At 39.1% G+C, this 21323-nt stretch overlaps 1 protein-coding gene across 8 annotated transcripts in view; it reads right to left on the bottom strand.

The window, feature by feature from the left end:
• The window catches only part of GIGYF2 (GRB10 interacting GYF protein 2), a 78678-nt gene that overhangs the window by 45962 nt on the left and 11393 nt on the right, over positions 1–21323 (bottom strand). For 7 of the 8 annotated variants that reach the window (XM_083849199.1, XM_083849202.1, XM_083849198.1 and 4 more), the window contains 6 exons: positions 20229–20307; positions 17359–17488; positions 14992–15087; positions 9311–9419; positions 2376–2487; positions 1701–1741 (listed from right to left, as the gene is read on the bottom strand). In XM_083849199.1, the coding sequence (XP_083705325.1) occupies positions 1701–1741; positions 2376–2487; positions 9311–9419; positions 14992–15087; positions 17359–17488; positions 20229–20269 (529 nt within the window). In that variant the 5' untranslated portion in view covers positions 20270–20307. Of the gene's footprint in view, positions 1–1700; positions 1742–2375; positions 2488–9310; positions 9420–14991; positions 15088–17358; positions 17489–20228; positions 20308–21323 lie in introns of those variants that run through there. The other variant, XM_083849200.1, reaches the window with a different exon arrangement.

Below are 21323 nucleotides of genomic sequence, written 5' to 3' on the forward strand. Positions count from 1 at the left end.
GGTGCATCTCATGCTGAAGTGACAGGCAATATTTTCATCACAGTCTTAATCATAAATGTGGTGCATTGTTTAGTATGGATCTGAAAGTGTTTATCACATGAGCAGGAAGGGGCTAAATAAATGAAACTAAATCTACTATGGTAGATATTTCTGCTGTTTCTACATTTGCCTCTCATTAAAAAAAATGTAGTCCTGAAGTTTCAGCAGTACCTACCCCTCCCTATCCCCCCCCACTTTTCCTTTTTCCTCCCCAAAAGATCTCTGAATATAAATACGCACTAAAAGATGAATTTCACAACTGGCAGTAAAAGAAAAAAGGAAATCTCAGAGCAATCTCATGTTATTTTTAAGATTAACTTCTTTTAAGTAAAACAAAGGATGAGGAAAACTAGCAACATCTTTGTTTTTCAATTTGAAAAAGCAGAAAAACAAAAGCATTCTTTAAAATTATCAAAAATCAACATATACATGGAGAGAAAATTCAGATGGCTTTGAAAGCAAACATGGTAATAAGACACCTAAAGCATGGGCCACCATGATCATCTAGAAGATTAACGTTATAAAAAAACTATTCTTCCAACAAAAAAAAAACCTGACTGCTGATCAGGAATTAAAACACATTCCTATCAACTTCTAATTGCAACCGAATCTCTTTTGTCTTAAAACACAACCTGCTACCATCTTTCCTGACCTATGCTTTACCAACACATTCACTACAGAAGCTGTTTAGCCAGGACTTCTTCACAAAGCCCAAAAGACCTTCCGGGCAGTAAAAAGCCAAGGCCATTAGCAAGCTTTCAGTAGTACAAGACTTCTCACTAAGCACAGCTGCAGTACATGCACATGTAAACAAACCACAAAGACAAAATCATACCAGAGAACCACCAATGCATGACCCCACAAAACATAAGTCAGTGCACTTGTGCTATATTCAGTTGACAGATAACTTCCTTCTTACCACTCACCAAGTATAGATTTTTACCTGATTAGATATGTTTCATCTCCCAGATAACTCAAGTTCAGGTGAATACTCCAGCAGATACACTGGGTCAAAATTAATTACCCAGTATCCTGTCTAAATGTGGCCAAGAAATAGAATAAGAAACATGGCAGGTACACTTCTTGGTGCACTCTCTCACCTTTACTGGGTGAGAGGGGGAAACAGAATTTAAATGAACAGAGGACTTGTGTGACAACTTTAATTTGACAGGCATTCATTCCATAAGCATGGGAACCTCAACACATCGCCATTAGGATCTACCACACACCAGCAAGCATTCAAAAATTAATAGGTTCACACTGTCCAGAAGTTCTCAGTACCAAAACAGCATAGGCCAGGAACACTTAAAAGTTGTGTTTAAAAGACAAATTCACACAGAGTGCCCATCAATCAATAAAGGCTCTTCTCCGACATACAGGAGTTTAATTCCAACTACAGACACCACACCTTAGTTGAATAAACAGAACCTAGTTGCAGCAGATTTCTTCCCTAAAATATGAAGATCTCTAACAGTGAAAACAAGACAGAAAAAAGCAAAGCTGAAAACACATTCAGAGTAAAGCAGCACAGTACCACGAACCCTCTATCAGGGATACACCTGAAACAGTTAAGAAAGGTTTATGTACATACAGGTCCCTTCCCCAAAACACGCCCCTGCTCCTCCCTCCCATTTTCTGCACATACAGTAACAAAACCATACCTGGATCTTTTCGCCCTGGTTTTTCAAAGCGTCTGTCTCCCCTAGAAAGGCAGAATAAAAGTTTCAAATGAGGTTTGAGAACTACTCCATTCATTTTAGGTGTGAGGTGTTTTTTTTGTTGTTGTTTTTTCTGTGTGGGTTTTTTTTTTTTTTGGCTTGGTAGTGGGGCTTGTTTTTTATTTTATTTTTTTTTTTTTAAGTCAAATCTTGGTGGACAGTATCTTTAAAGATCCAAATGACAACTGAACTTTTCAGGAACACCAATACACATGTATTCATTGGCAAATATGTTATGAAATGTGGAAATGTGGCCTTAAGTATCATCAACAGAACAGTGTCAAGATGAAAAAAATGAAGTGAATCCTTCAGAAATCCACATATTCACCCCACAGGTTACTGACTTCCATTTTAGCTCCCGTAATGTATATTCTCTAAGCAGTTTTTTCTTCCCAGGAAACTGATAGAGAACTGATAGAGAAATACTTTGCAAAACTGCTCTTCAATTGCTCCTAAGTTTCTGGAAACATTACTATATTGGCTCCACCTTAGAAATTCAGATGCTCCACTCACAGGTATGCCTGAGCACCTTTCCTAAAATATTTTTAAGTCAAAAGGCACAAATGGAAGCTAAAAAGATGTATATACAGAACTTTAAGGTCTAGAGTTTTCTGTTACCTTTCCTCCCAACTCTGTGATCTGTGCATTTCCCTGCCCCCTCCTCGCCCAAATCCACCCTCCACTTCATCAAAACTTCTTTGGTAGAAACCGCTTTCTCCTCGGCCTCTGCCTGAAAAGACAAAAAACACAACTGTTTGAACAAATAGTAATAGAAGTTGAGAAAGTCTGGTAGGATGCCCTTTCCTGGTATCCCTGTGAACTAATCTTGCAGTCGTAAGCCCCCAGTAAAATCATCTGAGGTAAAAGGGAAAAAAATGAATAGACTCAAGAACGAGTCTTATACAAAAACTCTTATCAAGAAGCACAAGACCAGACTGAACAGGCAAACAATTCTGTAATAAATGCTATGCAGAAAAAGACAGAGCATGTACTTACCCAACAGAAACAAGGATGCATTGTTCACGCAACATCCACACACGTGTACTTTACAAACAAAAATCAGACAGCTTTTACCAGCAGCATCCAGTATAAGGGTGCTATGTTGCAGATGTACTCATGACTACTACTATCAAGGCTAACAAGGGAGAAGGAAGCTTCGCCACTCTTCATTTCCAGTGATTCCCTGCAGAAATCTTCCCCAGGAGCAGTGGGAAGAAAAGAAGAATCACAGGATGGGTATAGCAAGACAACACGAAGAACCCCAATAGCTACAGAATAAATATTTGCGTCCTCACTTTTTGAAGAAGTGATTCTCTGTAGGTGGCTATCAATTACCAAGCCTCAAGACAAAAAGTTACAGATGTATCCTCAAGTGTAAAGCATCTTGAAGCACATCTTCAGTGTTTAGTTAAAAAAAAAAAAAGAAAAACGACACCCACATATCCCCAGAGCTTCAAGGTAACTTCCAGCATGGGTTAGATTACTGGCTGTGGTGAAGTTTTCAAATCTACAAAAGATTACAGGCACTGCTCTACAGACTGCTACAGCAGAAGAAATGAGAAATTTTTTTCTGTTTGTTTTTCAAGTCAGCTGACTTACCATTTCAAGGATCCAATGGAAAGAAAAAAAAGTGAAACAAATCAATCAGCTAGTTGTCAGGATAATTTCTTGCCTACATATACATGCAGCCCCTATACAGCCTAGTCCAAAAGCCTAAAAAGCACCTGATAAATAGAATTCTTGTCTGTAAAACTATCGCAAACCTCAATCCTTTCACACTTCCAGGCTTAAAGAAAACAAACACCTCTAAGGATGATTGAGAAACCAGGCCCAGTATCTGGAGAAGTAAGACAAGACAGAATGACCAAATGAAGCAGAAAATAAATATCTTGAGAACAGACTCCAATCTCTGTAGTCTTCTAAAGAAAGTAATGTTAACAAGCTGCTTAATCTGAAATCTAAAGACTCCAGGATACAAGGAATTTAATCCTCTTTTTTTTCCCAAAATGAGGCTCTAAAAATATTTTGAAATGGAAATCATTAAGACAGCTGCAACAATGTCACTACTACTCTATACAAAACCTCTTGCAAAAAGTTTCTTCCCAGATAGCAAGAGAAAAAAATAGATGCTCAGATATGGGGAAGCCAAATAAAATTAGTCTCAAATTCTTCCTTCTGCTTCAGAAAGGGGGTTTTAAACATCCTCTTTGAACAAAACTATTAGGTTTCCTAACACCAGCAACGCAGTTCAGTGGTGGAGCTCTTCGTCACAGATGCGAACTTCTTTACCACAGGGTTTTAGGGATGCTTCAAGTTGACAAACCCAGATGGAGACTGGACAAAACTTATGAAAGAAATATCCTAATGTTAACTAAACACAGAGACTACATCTGGCTCAGGAAATGCACTGAGTTGCCTATGTCTGGAAGGTGAGCATTTCTGTAATATTTCATTTTTGTATTTTTATGCAACCATAATCTCTTGTCAAGTCACCTGCTTTTGGATGTTACAAGAGACAATTATGGAGTAAAATGAAGCCCTCCCTGACTGAGCAATGCTGTTCTGTGTAAACTCAGGTGGATGCAGAGGAGCCAACTGAGCACTCAAGACAAGAGAATAAATTAGCATCAGACCAGTGGCTGTACTATAAACAAATACCTTCACTATGGGTAGTCTGATACTACAAGGTTGACAATAAAGATGAGTGCAAAGTCAAGAAGCAGCAAAGATGTGATATAACACCAAGAGAAGCACAGTGTTTATTCAGTTAAGGCACGATGGGTCCCCTAAGATCCTGTGACTCTCCACATATAAAAAGCCAAAGGAGTTTTAATCACCTCTTGCAATGGCACCTTTGTCTAGTTTCCTCACTACAGAAAAGCTCTCTTCCTCCCTCTCACATAAAATAATGAAGTGAAAATAGCTCACAAGAGAAAGACCCAGGCGGTCCGAGCCAAAACAGAATTAAGACAGACTCAGCTCATCTCTTCGAGGTAGTGGAAGTCGAAGTCGCATGCGCTTTCCCTACAAAAGCAGATGTCCTTTTCTGTTCTCACAGTGAAGGACAGCAACATTTGTAGTGCTCCCCTTATGTCTGAATGCACGCCGATTACTAATACCAGACACACAACTAGCAGGCAGAAGGCTAGCAAACCAAGGCAAATGCCTTGTATAAGGGAAAGAAAAGCATCAGAGTTGTTTTAACAGCAGGACAACAGATACCAGCTTTGCAGGTACATGAAACAACAGCCTGCTTACCCCTCTCCACCTATGACAAGGTTCAACAGTATTTCAGCTGTGCTCAACCAGCCACCAAAACGGTTGGCATTAAAAGAAAACTTTGAAAAAAATCCAAACAAAACCAAATGATCTCAGCAACTCACTTTAAGTCTATGGAGCAGTGGTACTGACACCACACAGTACTGGGCAGTACCTGCTGAAGCCACCTCTGTCCTGGCTGGGTTGCCACCCACCGCCGCTGCTCTCTTGCGGGGACACTGCCCAGGTGTGCAGCCAGGCACACGTGTACCTACAGCAGAAGCCAACTAGACCGCTGCATGAGAGCCACGCTGTACTGAAACAGATTCTGCCAGGCTACAGGAGGTAGCTAGCTGAAGAGAACTGTGTTGATAAAGTCAGTTGCTCAGCAAGTAGACTAAGTAGACGACCGACCAGAAAGCGCACACTAGGACATGTAATACTGGTATCAGAACAAAAAATACGAAGCCAGCAGTGAGGATGAAACCACACATAAGCACACTGTTTGCCACTCTGTGCCTTTTTTGTTTGTGGCTAATAAATCTAGAACCACGTGCTTATTTTAAATGCCATGCCACTTCCAAAAAAGATGTCTGGAATAGGGGGAGCAGACCTTTTGAATGTAGATGTTGAACAGAAAATATTGAATAAACTCAATAAACGTCAATAAATCCTTCCAATAAGAGCTGAATAAAGCAGTTGTATCATTTCGACTTCAGTAATTCCTTTAAAACCTCAGAATGAGGACCTCAATCCACTGGATATTGTGATCATAATAGGCAGAAATAGATAACCCAAAAACCAGACAGGTCTGAATTCAAGGAAAACATACAAGACAAAAGCAAAAGGGCAAGAAGCAGTACAGTCATTCTAACTGTCATTATAAAAAAGCAATGCAACAAGCAAGTTCTTAAAATCATTGGACAACTGGAGTTCAGCATCTACTACCAGTTATATTATTCAGGAAGAGCAGGACAGTTGTTGATCGATTGTAGCTGTTTAGGTATAAGTGAGAAGTTTCCTCTTTGGCACCATTTGCATGCTTTTGAAAAAAACAGTAAGGACAGATTATAAAGGGGAAAGGAGATGAGAGGGGACAGAACTCTAACGGAAGCAAAGCACCCTTCGTTACGGTCTTCACCAAAAAGAAGAACAGCTGCAAAACAAGGTGGCTGTAAGCCTGCAGCCCATTCCTGGGACTACTTAAATCCCTCCTTATCTGAGGCTCTTATTCATGAATACTGACATTCCAGTCCCACCAACACAAAGCATGGGCTTAACTGCACACCACGGGGGAGCTCCCAGGCAAACAAGTCAATTAGGAACAAGGTCACGTGCAAGTGCTTGGCTTTCTTTGGAGAATACAATTTCAGAACCGAATCAAGAGCTTGGGATTTGTGTCTCAACACCAGACACGCTGTATTACCAATGGAAGTTCAAGACTGCAGCTGGTTTCAACAGTAACACCAAGCTGTAATTCAGTGTACGGTCAAAAACATTAAACAAAAATCAAACTGCCTGTCACACAGTAATCATCTTCACATCAGCTAGATGCAACCACTGTCACGAAGACAGGGGATGACTATGGAGAAGGTATTTACCGAGTGGTATGTTGTAGTATTAAATGGCAGTAAGTGAAGTCACACTTAAGAGTTCTAACAAGAACTTCTGACAGAAGTTTTTGTCCTGCCCCCCCCCATCTTTGTCAGGAACTCCCTCTCCCAAACACTGTAACAAGTCTGTGATTCGTGCCTCAGTGAGCAAACTTAATTCTAGTTGTACATGCTAGTTCCTCCTTCAAGTTACAGTTGTGCAAGTCATTTCAAGACAGTAACCTTGTTTTGGTAAAGCTGAAGCGGAAATTCCATCAGCAACAGCTTTGTTGCATACGATGATGCAAAGTGCATTAAAAGTACCAGATCACCTTTAGAATCCAGACAATTTTGTATGGCAATAAAGTAAAATGTTTTCCAACTCTTAAGTGAGGCAATTCATTCAGTGAACAAGCTCTGAAAAAAAATCCAAGTCATTTTCATTGTAGCTTGACAAAACAACTGCATTTAAAGCTTGCTATTTGCAAGCCACAGGTTACTTCTACAGGTTACTTATCATTAGGCCTTGGCTGAGTATTTCACAAGTAACTGTTACAAAGTTCTCAAATAGAATAACATTATGTGTGAAATTATTAAGAATGTAAAATTCTGTCCCAGCAGAAACCCTGATACGTTCACTGAGATGGAGAAACTTGGGAAGACTCATCATGCCTAAATCCCAAGGCTAATTGTCTATGGGAAGAGTGAACAAAGAGTTGCAATGAGGACCAAGGGAAGAGGAAAAGCTCCGTAATTTATTTCAAACTGTATCAAGAATGGAAAAAGAATGAGCTAAGGTGGAGAAACACATCCTCTACAGCTCAGCAGAAGATAAGAATGACAGAGTAGCCTAACTAGCACAGCATGTAAAGAATCGTAAAATGAACAAAAAGATGAAGTGAGGTTGAAAGCAAAAGTGAGAAAACTTCTGCATCAGAGTTCCTGATACAACATTAAACATCTCTTAAATAAGTATGAAAGCATCCATATATATGCAGTAGGGGCTTTCAAACAGCCCTAACAATATTGCATAAATTTTAAGTTTTGTCCACAGAAGTGTAATGAATCAAACTATCGCCAAACAAAATTCCCTCCACACAAATACATTTAAGTAATGGAATTGCTGGATTAGGAGTCATATTCTGCCACATTTAACCTTGTGACCTCATTGAAACTAGTAAGAGCAACTAAAAAATCCACTGCTCACTGTGTAAGGATAACATTCATGGTTAATGGTAAAGAAATGAAACAAAAAAAGAAATTGGACAAAAGAAAAAAAGGGAGTTAGACAACATAACGTCCTAATAAACTTGAAACTAGAGAGCACACTAGTGGTCAGATGATCTCAAATCACCAAATTTTAAAGTGTTCATTTCATCTGCAGAATTAAGCCTTAAAGCATTTAGAGAAAAATAGCTAAATACGTATTCCTAAGGAGAGCTAACCATGGACAGTAACAGTGCAATTTCCACATTTAAGACACAGCAAAAAAAGCAAGCTTTCAAATATAGAACAGAAATATAACAAAGCACAGATAAGAGTTTACTCCCACATCTACATATGCACACATATCCCCCCTATTTTTTTTCTTTTTTTTTTTTTAAAAAAAGAAAGCCCATAGCATTTGGACAAAGCTGGTGATAAATAAAGAAGGCAAAGCAATAGGGCATCAAGAAACAGCTTCCTAGAAGCTTAGATGTATATGCCTTGGCTGAGAAACAGTCATGAGAAGGGACACAACAATCTACAAAACCAAGAAGGAAGCATGATTAAGCTGTGAGAACATAAATGAGAGAAAAAATCAAGTCAAAGCAAAATTTCGGTCAAGCATTTAAATTACATATGAAAGATGTCTGAAGATGTTACTGAGAATATCACCAGTTAGGGACCTTTAAAATTAAGTTAGAAAGGACCACAGAAGAAATCTTATTTAAGCACCTGTAAGGACAGAGGTTACATGACTGATCACTCCTAGTATTTTTCAAGCTAGTAGCTTCTAGTATTCTAGATGTAACTCATCACATTCGTACATAAAAAAACAGAATAGTGTTCACAGCAGTACACACATTGAAAGTGAACTGCCAAGATAAATTCTAAGTTTAACGTTTTGTTTTGAATCTAGCGATACTGCTTTACTGCTTGAAGACATTTTCTCAATTCACTTGCAAACATTTGAAGCCATCCAGGCTTAGACATTGACTACAGCCATGCACTAAGACAAATTTCTCCCGAACAAATTAAATTAGGTCTTTCCATTACCTTCTCGTTTATTCTTGGCATATTAATAGACAAAAGTGACTATTTAGAACATTGAACAGCACCTACTTCAATCTTAATGTTTTAACTAGATTTATAGATTCTTCTCTCCTTCCCCTACAAATTGGTTTTATACCTTTATTAAAGTTATTTCTAACCGTTCTGAACCAAATCATTTCCTATTCCTTCTCAAAACTTCCTTTCCTTTTGCTTTCCACACCCAATTTGATGAAGACACATAACAGGTACCACTCATTAAGGTGGTATGCAGAACCATCACTAAATATATTGATTCTTTGAATCCCTTCCAATATGATGATGTTAAAGTCTTAAGGGAAGAAAAATGGGCATGAGAAACTGGCTATTATTAAGCTTCATCTAACATCTTTCAGAAGCTTTAACCTGCATCACCTACATACATTGCAGCACACTCCACTAACAGCTCACCTCGACCTCTAGAGGAACTTCGACCTCGAGGAGCCCCTACCACCGTTCCTCCTCCACGTCCCGTCAATCGCAGGACTGCGGCACTGTTTACAGACATCGAGAAATTTCTCTGCCAAGAAGAAGAAAGAGCCAAGGTGAGGTTCTATTAAAAAAGAAAACTTACCATTACACAAATTTAGCTCAATACCAGCTCTGCTTTCCTTTCATTTATTACACACTCTACAACTGACTAATATTGACAAGGAAAAGGATTCCTTGGAGCCATGAGCAGCAGCAGCAGTCCATAAAAGGATCTTCACCAATATTAGTTCTTCCAAGTTACTTACCTGAAATTTCCATGCTCTAAAGGTAGCAAGTGAACATCTACTGCTTTACTGGATAATTAGGCTGATCAGAACATCAGTAGCTTTATGCACTGCCATTCAGATGCAAAGAGTGACTGATACTTGCCAGCATTAATACCAATTCTAAATTCCCCTCTAAAGCAAAACAGTAACATGCACAGAGCAACAGACTTGAATAAAATTGTATTTACTGCTTCTATTTCCCTTTTGTAGAAATAAGTCCTTTTTTTTCCCCCCTTCTAAATGTATCACAAGAGTAACCTGCTTTGGGGAAAACTAAATGTATTTAAGGCTTGTGAAACTTAAGCGATGCTTATTTTAGTAAAACAATGAACACAAGTGAAAATCAACTTCGTGTAAGTAATAGGTGAAGAAAAAGTCCTTTCAACAAAGAATGGATAATTTTAACCAAATCTGACCCCATTCTCTGAGCACAAGTAGTTGGAAAACAGCCAGAAAGCACGCTCAAGAAACATTTACAAGCAAACCTGAATTCACACACTTTCTAAACACAAGCTTTAAGTAATATACAAAGGATCCCAGTTTCCTGTGGCTCCTTGACAGAACTCAGAAGAGGCAAACTGCTTACATGAACTCATCTTAATTATTATGACTTTGAAGATCTTCAAAGAATAATGAGACAAGCAATTAGATTCTCTTTAAAATCTAAATAGGTAACATCAAAGCCAACAGGAACCTGAAAGAATTTTAACCTATTTCAGAAACAGGTCTAACTGCTTGGTATGTTCTTTCTACAGAGTAGATCTTCCTTCAATAGAGAGTTGGTAGCTAAGTAGATTTGAGGAAAAAAAATCCAACTATGCATAGCAAAACAGCAGGGTCAGTTTCCAGTTAGGAAAAATCAAGTCAGATATACTGTCTCTTAAAATTTAAAGCAATCATTCCAACATAAGTCAAAATGAAGCACCTCAATTTGCCTCCACACAAAGCATCACCTTTCCTGCTGCAGATACTTCTGCTTTTTTTGTGAAGCAACTGAATTTGAAAAAAAAAAAATCTACTGTTGGTTTGTTGTTCCCATGTGTTTGCTTTTTAAAGCCCTGAACACTCGTGAACTATTTTGTACATTAGTACAGATTAAGTTATTAAAAGCAACACATGCCAGCTGTGGGCTTCAATGAGGAGACGCCATCCCTCAAAGCACATTGAGCAGCTAAACAAAATTCTTGACCTCAAAGTAAAGAGAGCAATAGGGGAGACACCATTCAGGAAAGTCCTTTGCTTACAAGAGCCAGTAAGCTGAGTAGCTGATAATGAAGACAGGAAAACAGGATACCACCATTTCTCTTGATTTAAAAAACACACAGATCAGAAGACTGCTCAAACTGCCATTTGTACACATTGTCAGTTCTTCAAAAACGAAGAATTCAAATTTTCTTTTAACATCATTTAAAAATCATTACTTACAATCACGACTAAGCACTGTTTTTATAAGTAACGATCTAATTTTCTTCTGCATTCATCTCTAATTATCTTGTATTTTTTTGACATGAAAATCTGGATGCCAATACAAACACAGATCAACTTGGATGTTTAAGATGAGCAATTTTCTGTCTTTCACTCAGACCTAGATGAGTTTTGACAGTTGATCCAGCTATAACTGTATTGTGGAAGTTTCTACTCATCTAAAGCATACACCACACCTACAGTTTACATCTGTTATTTTACTACAGATAAAACTGTAAGCTATTGATCAGATTCACTGTTTTGCATAAGAGCTTGCTTGGTTTTTCCAATGCCTTATTTTTCCAATAAAACAAGATTTTAAATTCGCTTTTTTTCTCTGCCTGAACTCTGAGCAAGTTCTCCCCAACCCTCTGCATGTGGCTTGCTGTGGTGAAAATGCAATATTCATAAAGTCCCTAACAATATTTGACATAGCAAGATCACAGTAAGTAACATAAAAAAGCAAAGCCAAAAAAAGAAAACCCTTCTGCTGATGAGTAATATTACACAGAGAGTGTCCATCCCTGACAATGCACACCAAAGGGCGAAGTTACCCTCAAACACAGGCTCAATTCATTCTTTATTAGTAAATGGAGGATGTTCCAAGAAACAGACATCAGGAACATAACCCATTTACACAAAAAAAAACAACTCCATGATATTTAGCAAGCACTTGAAACTCCCTTACTCCACAAGCAAATTCTCAGATTAAGACAACTGAATTCCTTCCTAATACAAACAGGAACATGAAAAAAAAAGGGCCATATGCTGCTTATTGCCAGTGATCAGTGATGGAAACCTCAGAAACCCCTGTAAAAGCAACCTGCAAAAACTTTCTTACCTTCAAAAGACAGGTTCCTTGGAAACAGAGCTCAGGCAAACCTATCATCTCATACACTCAATAAAAGGTGAATCAGTTGGATTCTGTTAGCTCACCATCCTCATCACCAGGTGTAGTGGGTTTATGTGGCAAGGTTTTGGTAGCAGGGGGCCATAGGGGTGGCTTCTATGAGAAGAATCCAGAAGCTGCCCCATATTAGATAAGGGCCCTGCTGCTGGCCAGAGCCACGCCAACAGGCAGTGTTGTTTGTGCCTCTGTGAGAGCAGATTTAAGACGGGAAAAAATGCTGCCAAAACAGCAGCTGGGAGAGAGAGGAGTGAGAAACAGCCTTGCAGGCACCAAGGTCAGTGAAGGAAGAGGGGGAGAGGTGCTCCAGGCGCCAGAGCAGAAGTCCCCTGTGGCCTGTGGTGAGGATCATGGTGAAGCAGGCTGTCCCCCTGCAGCCCATGGAGTACCACGGTGGAGCAGGGTTCCACGCTGCTGCCCGTGGCAGAGTCCCTGGTGGAGCAGGTGGACCTGCACTGATGGAGGACCCCTGCTGGAGCAGGCCCCGGGCCGGACCTGCAGCCAGTGGAGAGGGGACCACGCAGGAGCAGGGGGTCTTTGGGGAGCTACTGCCCATGGGGGACCCAGGCTGGAGCAGTGTGCTCCTGAGGGTTGGATCCCATGGTACGGACCCATACTGCAGCAGTTCTTGAAGAGCTGCTGCCTGTGGGAAGCCCACGCAGGATCCTTTTGGGAAGGACGGCATCCCGTGAGAGGGACCCCATATGGAGCAGGGGCAGAGAGTGACCGAGAAGGAACAGTGAAGACAACGTGCCATAGACTGACCACAAACCCCATTCCCCTATATCGCTCGGGGGGGAAGAGGGCGCATGGAGGGGAAGGCATTTTTGGTTTCTTGCATTTCTCACTTCTCTAGTTTGTTACTAATAGGCAACAAATCTTACTATCTCCCTACTCCCAGTCTGTTTTGCCCGTCACCATAATTGTTGAGCAATCTCCCTGTCCTTATCTCAACCCTTGAACCCTTTGCATCGTATTTTCTCCCCCTTTCCCTTTGAGGAGGGGGAGTCAGAGAGCAGCCATGGTGGAACTCAGCTGCCCATTGAAGTAAAACCACTACACCAAGGAAGTTGCTTCCCACTGGTCCTTTTTATCTGTTCTGTGATTCTGTCCAAACTGTAACTTGATAATTTAATGGGGGATACTTTGGTCACAAGTATCCGACTACACTTAAATTTCACAGGCAGTGTAGTGATAAGACAAGGAGTAATTAACAGCTTTAAACTAAAAGGGTACATTTCAATAAAGCATTTCTTCTTAATAGCTAATTCTGAGGGTACTAAGGCCCTCAAACAGGTTGCCCAGAGAAGTTGTGGATGCCCCACTCCTGGAAGTGCTTGAGGCCAGGCTGGATGGGGCCTGGGCAACCCGGGCTGGTGGAAGGTGTCCCTGTCCATGGCAGGGGGTTGGAACTAGGTAGTCTTTAAGGTCCCTTCCAACCCAAACCATTTATGACATGATTCTAAGATCTTATCCCTGAAGCTCAGAAGCACCTGTCACCTCCATCTGTACCAAGAGGCTACTCAGCACACTTTCAATACCACAGACTTACACTTGATTATCCCTCTTGAATACTATCTTGACAATTACCAGAAAAAGTCAACATCCCCTTTGACCATAAGAGGCTTGTAGTTCACTGTCCAAAGGAATCCACTATCCACCAGCAAAAAAAAAAATGTCCAAAGTTATTTAACACGAAGGGTCAGTATGGTGTGCTACTCTATATGTGGATGACCATTTCCTGGGCTCACTGCCTGAATTCCTCCTGTTCCCATTGGAGAATGGGAGCTGGGCTAAGATTTCCCTTAAAAGCATCTCCTCAAACTCAGCTGCTTTTTAAGACTACAGTTATGACATGAAATGCCTATTGTGTATTCGCAAGAACTTAAACATGGCTGCTGATTAAAAGCTGAACTATTAGCACCCTATGTCAGAGGATGATACACTAAACAGAAGAGAACTATAAACCAACTCTGAAGAGGGAATTCCAGAAGAGGTAAAGAGGATATGCCAGAACTCCAAGTCACAAAGATGATGAAAAATTCAGGAATACAGAGCAGCATGGGACAAAGGAATAAGGATGCTCTGAAATCTTAAGAAACTAATACCATCATTCCCCAACTCCCTGCTAAAAATCCAATTGCGCAAGTCAGTAACAGCACCTAGATTTCTGTTATTTGAAAACCACAACAACCACAAGCCACAGAATTTTGAAGTAAGAAAACTAAACTGTAAAGAAATGACAAACCAGAAAGCAACTGCACAACCAGAATTTCTGAAAGCCATAAAGAAGGAATCAATTCAGAGTCAAAAATCAGAGGCACTTAGATAGGGGACGGTAGACAGTTTTCCTTGCTAGGAATTGGCTTGAAAGTAAGGGCTTTCAAACTACTTAGACCAGCCATCGTTGAAACGCAGTCTTGTCGTGGACTACCTGTTCTCACTCTTATCTTGTTCACCAACTAATTATTATAACTATAGAAACCAAACAAGATGCTCACATATGTAGTTCACATTTCTTAAGAAGGTGCTTAATAGGCAAAAACTTCAACTCTTTCCCCTAATACCAAAAACTAAGTTTCAGAATTTAGATCCTTCAGAGAAAGTGGCTCCAAAACTGTAGAGAAAGTTTCACTTACCAAAATGCTGTGTACTTAAAAAAACATAATACTTCTCAGATGATCCTAGATGTAATGAATTGTTCTGACATCAACAGAACACTTTATGAAAAATATTTGTTCACATTTAAGATAATCATTGAGTATGACTATAATTTAGATGCTATGCCAACACAGACCGCTTTCAGAATCCCTTTCCCTGACTGAAGTCTACCAATCTCAAATCTGGGGTTAAAACTAATTTTATGGTTTTTCAACAAAGGCACACTCATCATTTTGCTTTTACACTAATGACAATCTACATATTAAAAAACCAAAACATTAACTCTCTGTAAGGATACAAACCTGTTCTTCTTCTGTAAAAGGTACAAGTGCCAGTGGTGGCAGGGGCTCTTCTTGTAAAATAGGCAGAAACTCCTTATCCAGAAGGTCTGAAGGTATCTATATGAAAAGCAAATAATAGACAGTTACTTGAAATACCCAGATACTTTCATTTCAGGGATGATGCCACATACAGTATAAAAATACTTGTGTATATCACTGTCAACTCTCTCTCCATCTACCCAGTACACCAGTACTTTCAGTAACAGAACTGGAGTGGGTGCAACTCCACTAGAAAATTACTTCCCCATTAAAAAAATGTATAGACAAAATAACAAAGCACCCACCACCTACGACTGAAATATCCACAGCAACAAGATCATATACAACAGAATTTCAAATTGTACATCAATTCAATTTAAATCTGAACCAAGTGAAATTTCATCTGTTTAACAGAGAAAAGTGTTGCTTTTCTAAACGCAGTGCACATTTATATCCAGACTTTTATCTCAGTAGATTAACAGAGCTACCATATATAGCACAGAGGTTGTATTTGATTGAAAGACAGTATTTCTAATTTAACCAACAAGGAGAGTGAAAAAACAGTAAAATGAAACTATAGGTACAGATTTATTAAGCAAAGAACACTGATCATTATTTAAATCAAAATAAATTTGAACCCTAATTCTTTTGATGGCAGGTCCATGAATAGTTGTGAGCCTAAGCATGTGGATGAGAAGCTACCATCAGTGCAAAGCAAACTCTAGTTATACCAACAGAGAACTCTGCTTCAAGAATACCTAGTTCACAATACTAGAGTAGCCCTTACGGACTTAGGACAATTTTAGTTGAAGCAAAGCAACCCAGTGTTTTGGGATTTTTTTTTCCATTTGGGTACATACTAGCAAAAGTCTGCTTTCAATCATATTTTCTTTTAATCAGAGATGCAACATCTCCTAATATTCAGCCAGCAACAAATGCTGATGACAGTGAAAAAAATTAGAGTACAAGTCACAGCTTAGGCTTAAAAACAGTGGATCTAGTAGCTGACTACAAACTTTATCAGGAATCCTTTCAGTCTCAATAACTAGAACCACTCAACGCCATAGAAACACATCAAAAGACATCCAAATTTTCTGTTAGAAAAGCATGCCACACTCTAATAACGCCCTTCTGGCACACAGGCATGTGGAAGAAATAACCTTTTGGACTATTGATAACCATTGGTGAGCTTCCAGTAAAAGAGCGTATTAATAAGTTGTTTTGAATCAGTTTTAACTGTAGAGGTCTGAGTATCATCTGATAACATATACTCTGCATGAAACAATGACATTTGACAAGCTGACTTATTCAAGCATAATATTAATGTTTAAATCACAACTTATCAAAGTACAGCACGATAATTCTGTATGTAAAAGCACAGCTTTAAGCAGTAACACACTTACCAGCTTCTGAAAAATCTTTGACATTCAATGCCCTTGAATCTGTGTGTAAGCAGAGCAGGGCCCCCAGCACTGTATGAGAATGTCAGCACATTCATGGTAGGGGAAGAGCATGGAGGTGTGCATGCACATCTACGTGCAAAGCCAAAGACGCAAACTGAAACAACTTCTTGCCATCCCTCCCTGACTTGAGGATAAGGCTCTTGGAGAGATTCAGACTTCCAAGTCACTATGTGCCTGCTGCAACAATAAACCAATCTCTGTCACCATCTACATAACAAACCAATGTTTACAAATGTGGCATGTATGACTCATTTACCTGAAATGCCCTCTGAAATATGACTTCTGTATCATGGAGAACCTCATTTGTAATTACACCAGATGCAAGTTCTTGACTTTTTAAGCTGTTTATTTTATATTACACGTGCTAGACTGTATTTGTGACTTGAGTCCCAGAGAAAAGAACAGCCTGAGGACGGCTGACTGGGCTGGTTACCTGCTAAATCAAACTGCTTGAAGTCAGGGTAAGTGGGGGCTCTTGCCACTTTCTTTAGGTAAGGTGCTAGTATGATTTATTGCCTGAATTTCATGGTGAGTCAAATAACTATTTTAACTATATTAAATGAAAACCTACCAAGACAAGCCAATCTGAGTGGCTGCAAAGAGACTTTAACCCTCAGCAACCTGTGGCAGTACATCTGAATAAGACTTTTTTTTCTTCAGGGTATACAAGAATTTGCCATTCTGAAGTGGCAAAAAGAATTAAACATAATGAATGCACTAAGAGTTGGATCAAACAAGCACACACCCACAAAAAAATCAGACCTCTTCAGTTCTTTGCCAAGGGATACACAATTTCTGTGTCCATAATCACAAAATACAAGTAACTATCCCTAATCACAAGTCTGTGCACATACACACATCAGGCCTTCTTCCTCTTCCTGCTCACCTTATTATCCTTTAGAAAAAGTGCCAACATTTCTTCTCTCCCATAGCGATAGTCTGCTAGTTTGTACTTTGGCAAAGCCGGAGACAGAGGAGGGGATGTCACACTCCCACCACTAGACAAAGCTCGCAGCCTAAAATAAAGCAGAAAAAGCAGTGAAAATTGAATTGAAAAGAATGCATCCTCAGCTCCATTATACTCTGCACATTTAGAGATTTGACATAAAATAAATCCTATCCTGAAAGCAGAGCACAAACATTTACTAGTCTAGCTTCAAAAAACTTACTGCTTCAACAAGAATACATTCCCTCATTTTTCCTGCAGCCAAAAGAGAGAGAAAATATTCCCAAACACTTCTTCAAAAAATTCAATTCATCCCCTGGAGAACTCCTCTATGTTGGCTGTGTAGTGAGCTAGCTACACCCCTGAACCCCTTAACTATTTACACTAGGTGCACAAAAATCAGTTTTATAATGCATCTTCCATAGATAAATATTGACAACAGCTTTTTTTTGATTCCTAGTTCACAAGAATAATTCTTATCACACTAAGAACAGTGCAGGAAACAATCTATTTTAAGGAAAAAATTTAGATATTTAGTAAAATTTAACAAACAGTAAAAGACAGCAAACTTCAGTGAGGTTCATTCCTCTGTCACTGCAGTCTCTAGACTTCACTACTACTCCAAACTCCTTTTGCAGGAATTAAAAATTAATAGCATTTCTCACTGTGTATATCTCATAGTTGCGTGTTTCAGTATAAAAGCTGTAGTAAACATAGCCACACTTCCCTTCTGAGACATTTTAAGCAATAAGCTAACTTAGGACCAAATTCAGTATTTGTCTGTCGTCATGTCACACAGGCAAGCTACTCAACCACTTGCAGGTAGTATCTTACAGTTGTATGACATCAGTCCCACTCCATAGATTAGTTTCATTCTATACAATCATTTCCTCAGCTAGCCAACCACCTTCTATTTTCAAATCTGAAGAACGTTTTACAAAAGGATGCAAGTCAAGAAAAAAGAAGTAGGCCATTTTTCTATGCTATCCTCTGACATGCATTTTAAACAAGTAAAACAATGGAAACTACTTCCAACGATTTCAAAATTCTTGGAAGGAAAGCAATCTAAAATATTGATTCAAGGGCCACCTTTCACCTAATTACTGAAGCACGCTTTCTGGGGGTTGTTTTTGTTTTGTTTTCGTCCTTTTGACTGCACAGAAAGGAAAATAATTTACAAGTCAAACTAGTATATGATTTTTTGTTTGGTGCCACCCAGTGGCAGTTTCTTTACACGTCACTTCCAAATCAAAAATGCCTCAAGAGGCATTATTCAGAGGATTAGATGGATCAATGTAATGTTCAGCTCCAATCCAGATTAAATGTGACCTAGAGCTTCACTATTAAGAAGTGATACAGCAGCACACATGAATATACCACCTGAGTATACCTCAGCCCAAAAGAATTACAAATCTTACAAGAGTAATGGAATAAAATCGTAAAAATCAAGAAGCACAATGAAGTGTAACATACTTTCATAAATAAGCTGCTTTTCAAACTAAATGGAGATCGAAGTCCTTCAGTATGACACAGCAATCAAATCACTGTTAAAGTGCCTTTTTTTTAAAAAAAAAAGTTACCCCCCCCCCCTTTTTTTTAATATAACTTTAGCTTCCTTCCACCAATGAATCTAATCATGTTTGTTACACTGAAGAGCACTTCAGCATAAGCTATCTGCCTAGTGGGTGTATTTATAGATAGTGATAAAATCATTCTTTAACCTTCTTTCAATCCAAGAAAATAGACTAAGCTCTCTCATTGTTTTCTGAGCCACAAATCATGTCTTTTTCATACCCCACTTTTTTTTTGTAAATTACCTATCAAAATGTGTCAGCAGAAGTATGTTATTCCAGTGATAGCCTTACCATGTGCTACACAGCAGTTATACTTCCTATAACCACTCCCCACATTTATACATCTAAGGATCAGTTACTCTTCAGAAACCACACTAGCTAAAATTCTTGTTTGCGATCTCAGGTCATTAACAGTTTTTAAAAATGGAACAAATACTGAAAACTTACCACACCTGTGCAGTTACTATTAAGCAAAAGTCAAGACATGTCAGACAAGCTGGAAAACTTTCTACATCAGTATCTCTATACAATGCCATGGATTCCCTTACTGCAGCTTTTCAATACTAAAAGGGGTCTTATAAAAAACAAACTTTTTTGCTCAGTCCAATAATGACAGGACAAGGGGGAATTAAACGGAAAGAGGGAACTTTAGGAGGAAATTCTTCACTCAGAGCCTGGTGAGGCACTGGAACAGGTTGCCCAAAGAAACTGTGGATGCCCCATCCCTGGAGGCATTCGAGACCAGGTTAAACGAGGCCCTGGGCAACCTGAACTAGGGGTTGGAACTAGGTGATCTTTAAGGTCCCTTCCAACCCAAGCCATTCTATGAAAAAAGTTTGCTTACATACAGCATTCAATCTGCTGACAACAGTGTACGAATTTCCCTATTAGTAAGTATCACATGGGAACACCAAACAACAAGAAAGCTATCTTCCTCACTTTGTATTCCTCTGAGATCATGAAAACGGTTCCTCTCCCAGTACTTGGTAGCAACATGAATGGTATGCACAACCATAACAAACTCTTTTCATACACAAAACAAATTCTAAAAACGAAGGTTAACTTTACAATATTGCTTTCAGCAACAGGTCAAGGACTGCACTGAAGCAGTAAGGAACAAAAGCATTATATCCCATTCAGTCTTATAATCTACCCAGTCCCAAAGAACAGGAGTCCGTAACAGTCTTCAAAAATTAAGATAAGGTTCCAGAGTCCCACAAAACAGAAAAAACTCACCATTCAGGCCCAAAGTTAAGTGTCTGAGTTTCTGCTGCCATTGTTTCTTGTTCTACTCCTCTTTCTTAAAAGTATGAACCTGAAAAATAAAAATGTTTACTATGAGAACAAGATGAATACAGTCCTCCATAAATACTTCAATGAGCCCAGCCCGTGGTAGGTGGGTTGGAATTAGATGATGTTTAAGGTTTTACGAACCCAAAGCATTCTAAAGCTAAATTTCTTTCCAATAAAAAATATGGCTGGTCACGCAAAAAAATGAAGAAAATCACTATGGGTTTTATTTTTTTTAAATAAGAAATCCGTTCCAGCTAACACAGATTAATTTACAAGTATGGGAGCAACTACATCAAGATCTCTTGGTTCAAATTCCTCTTAGCAGCTCAAACAGGTCACTGGATCAGTGGGGTCCAAGGAAACAACTTGTACAAGCAGCCACTTGTCAAATCAGTCATTATCACAAGACAACCAAACATGGAGAATTTGATGCATAATCCTCTTCTGTAAGAGCAGTAATGCTTAATTAACAGAATTGCAGCTTCCTGACAATAATAAGAGGATTAAAAACAACACTAGAATTAAAGCAAGAAAGATTGGCCAGTTGAGTGTCAGAGCATTCAAGAAGTTTCCACTGTTCATTCTTGAAAAATATGCCTCCTAAAGATCGAGTATAGCCAATGCTGTGACAACCTCCGAAATCTGCAAGCAGATGATAGTATTTTTACTTTCTTAGATTTATTTAGCTTTATTAAGCAAAATATGCACAACTTTTGACATCAGTTACTCTCATTCCTATTAGATAGGTCCCCAAAGTACCTAAGCGAAGGTCAGCTCAAGTTCCTATATATCAGGAGTATATGGACAACAGCAGACAAAGCCATGCTGGATGGGAAGGGACGAGACCAAAGCTACCTGGTTTTCTCTATGAGAAGCAAGTCCAGCCACATTGTTCTGAAGTAGTGGCTTTTGCAGTAAGAAAACAACAGCTCCTCTTTCCTTCCAGCAACAGCAAAACACAAAGAGGAAGTTTTTGTTTTGTTTTTAATATCAAACTCACTGTTGCTGAAGGCAGTGCTGCCCTCCCCCCTCTCAAAA

This window comes from Anser anser (assembly GCF_964211835.1).
Source record: "Anser anser genome assembly, chromosome: 9".
NCBI classification, from domain to species: domain Eukaryota; kingdom Metazoa; phylum Chordata; class Aves; order Anseriformes; family Anatidae; genus Anser; species Anser anser.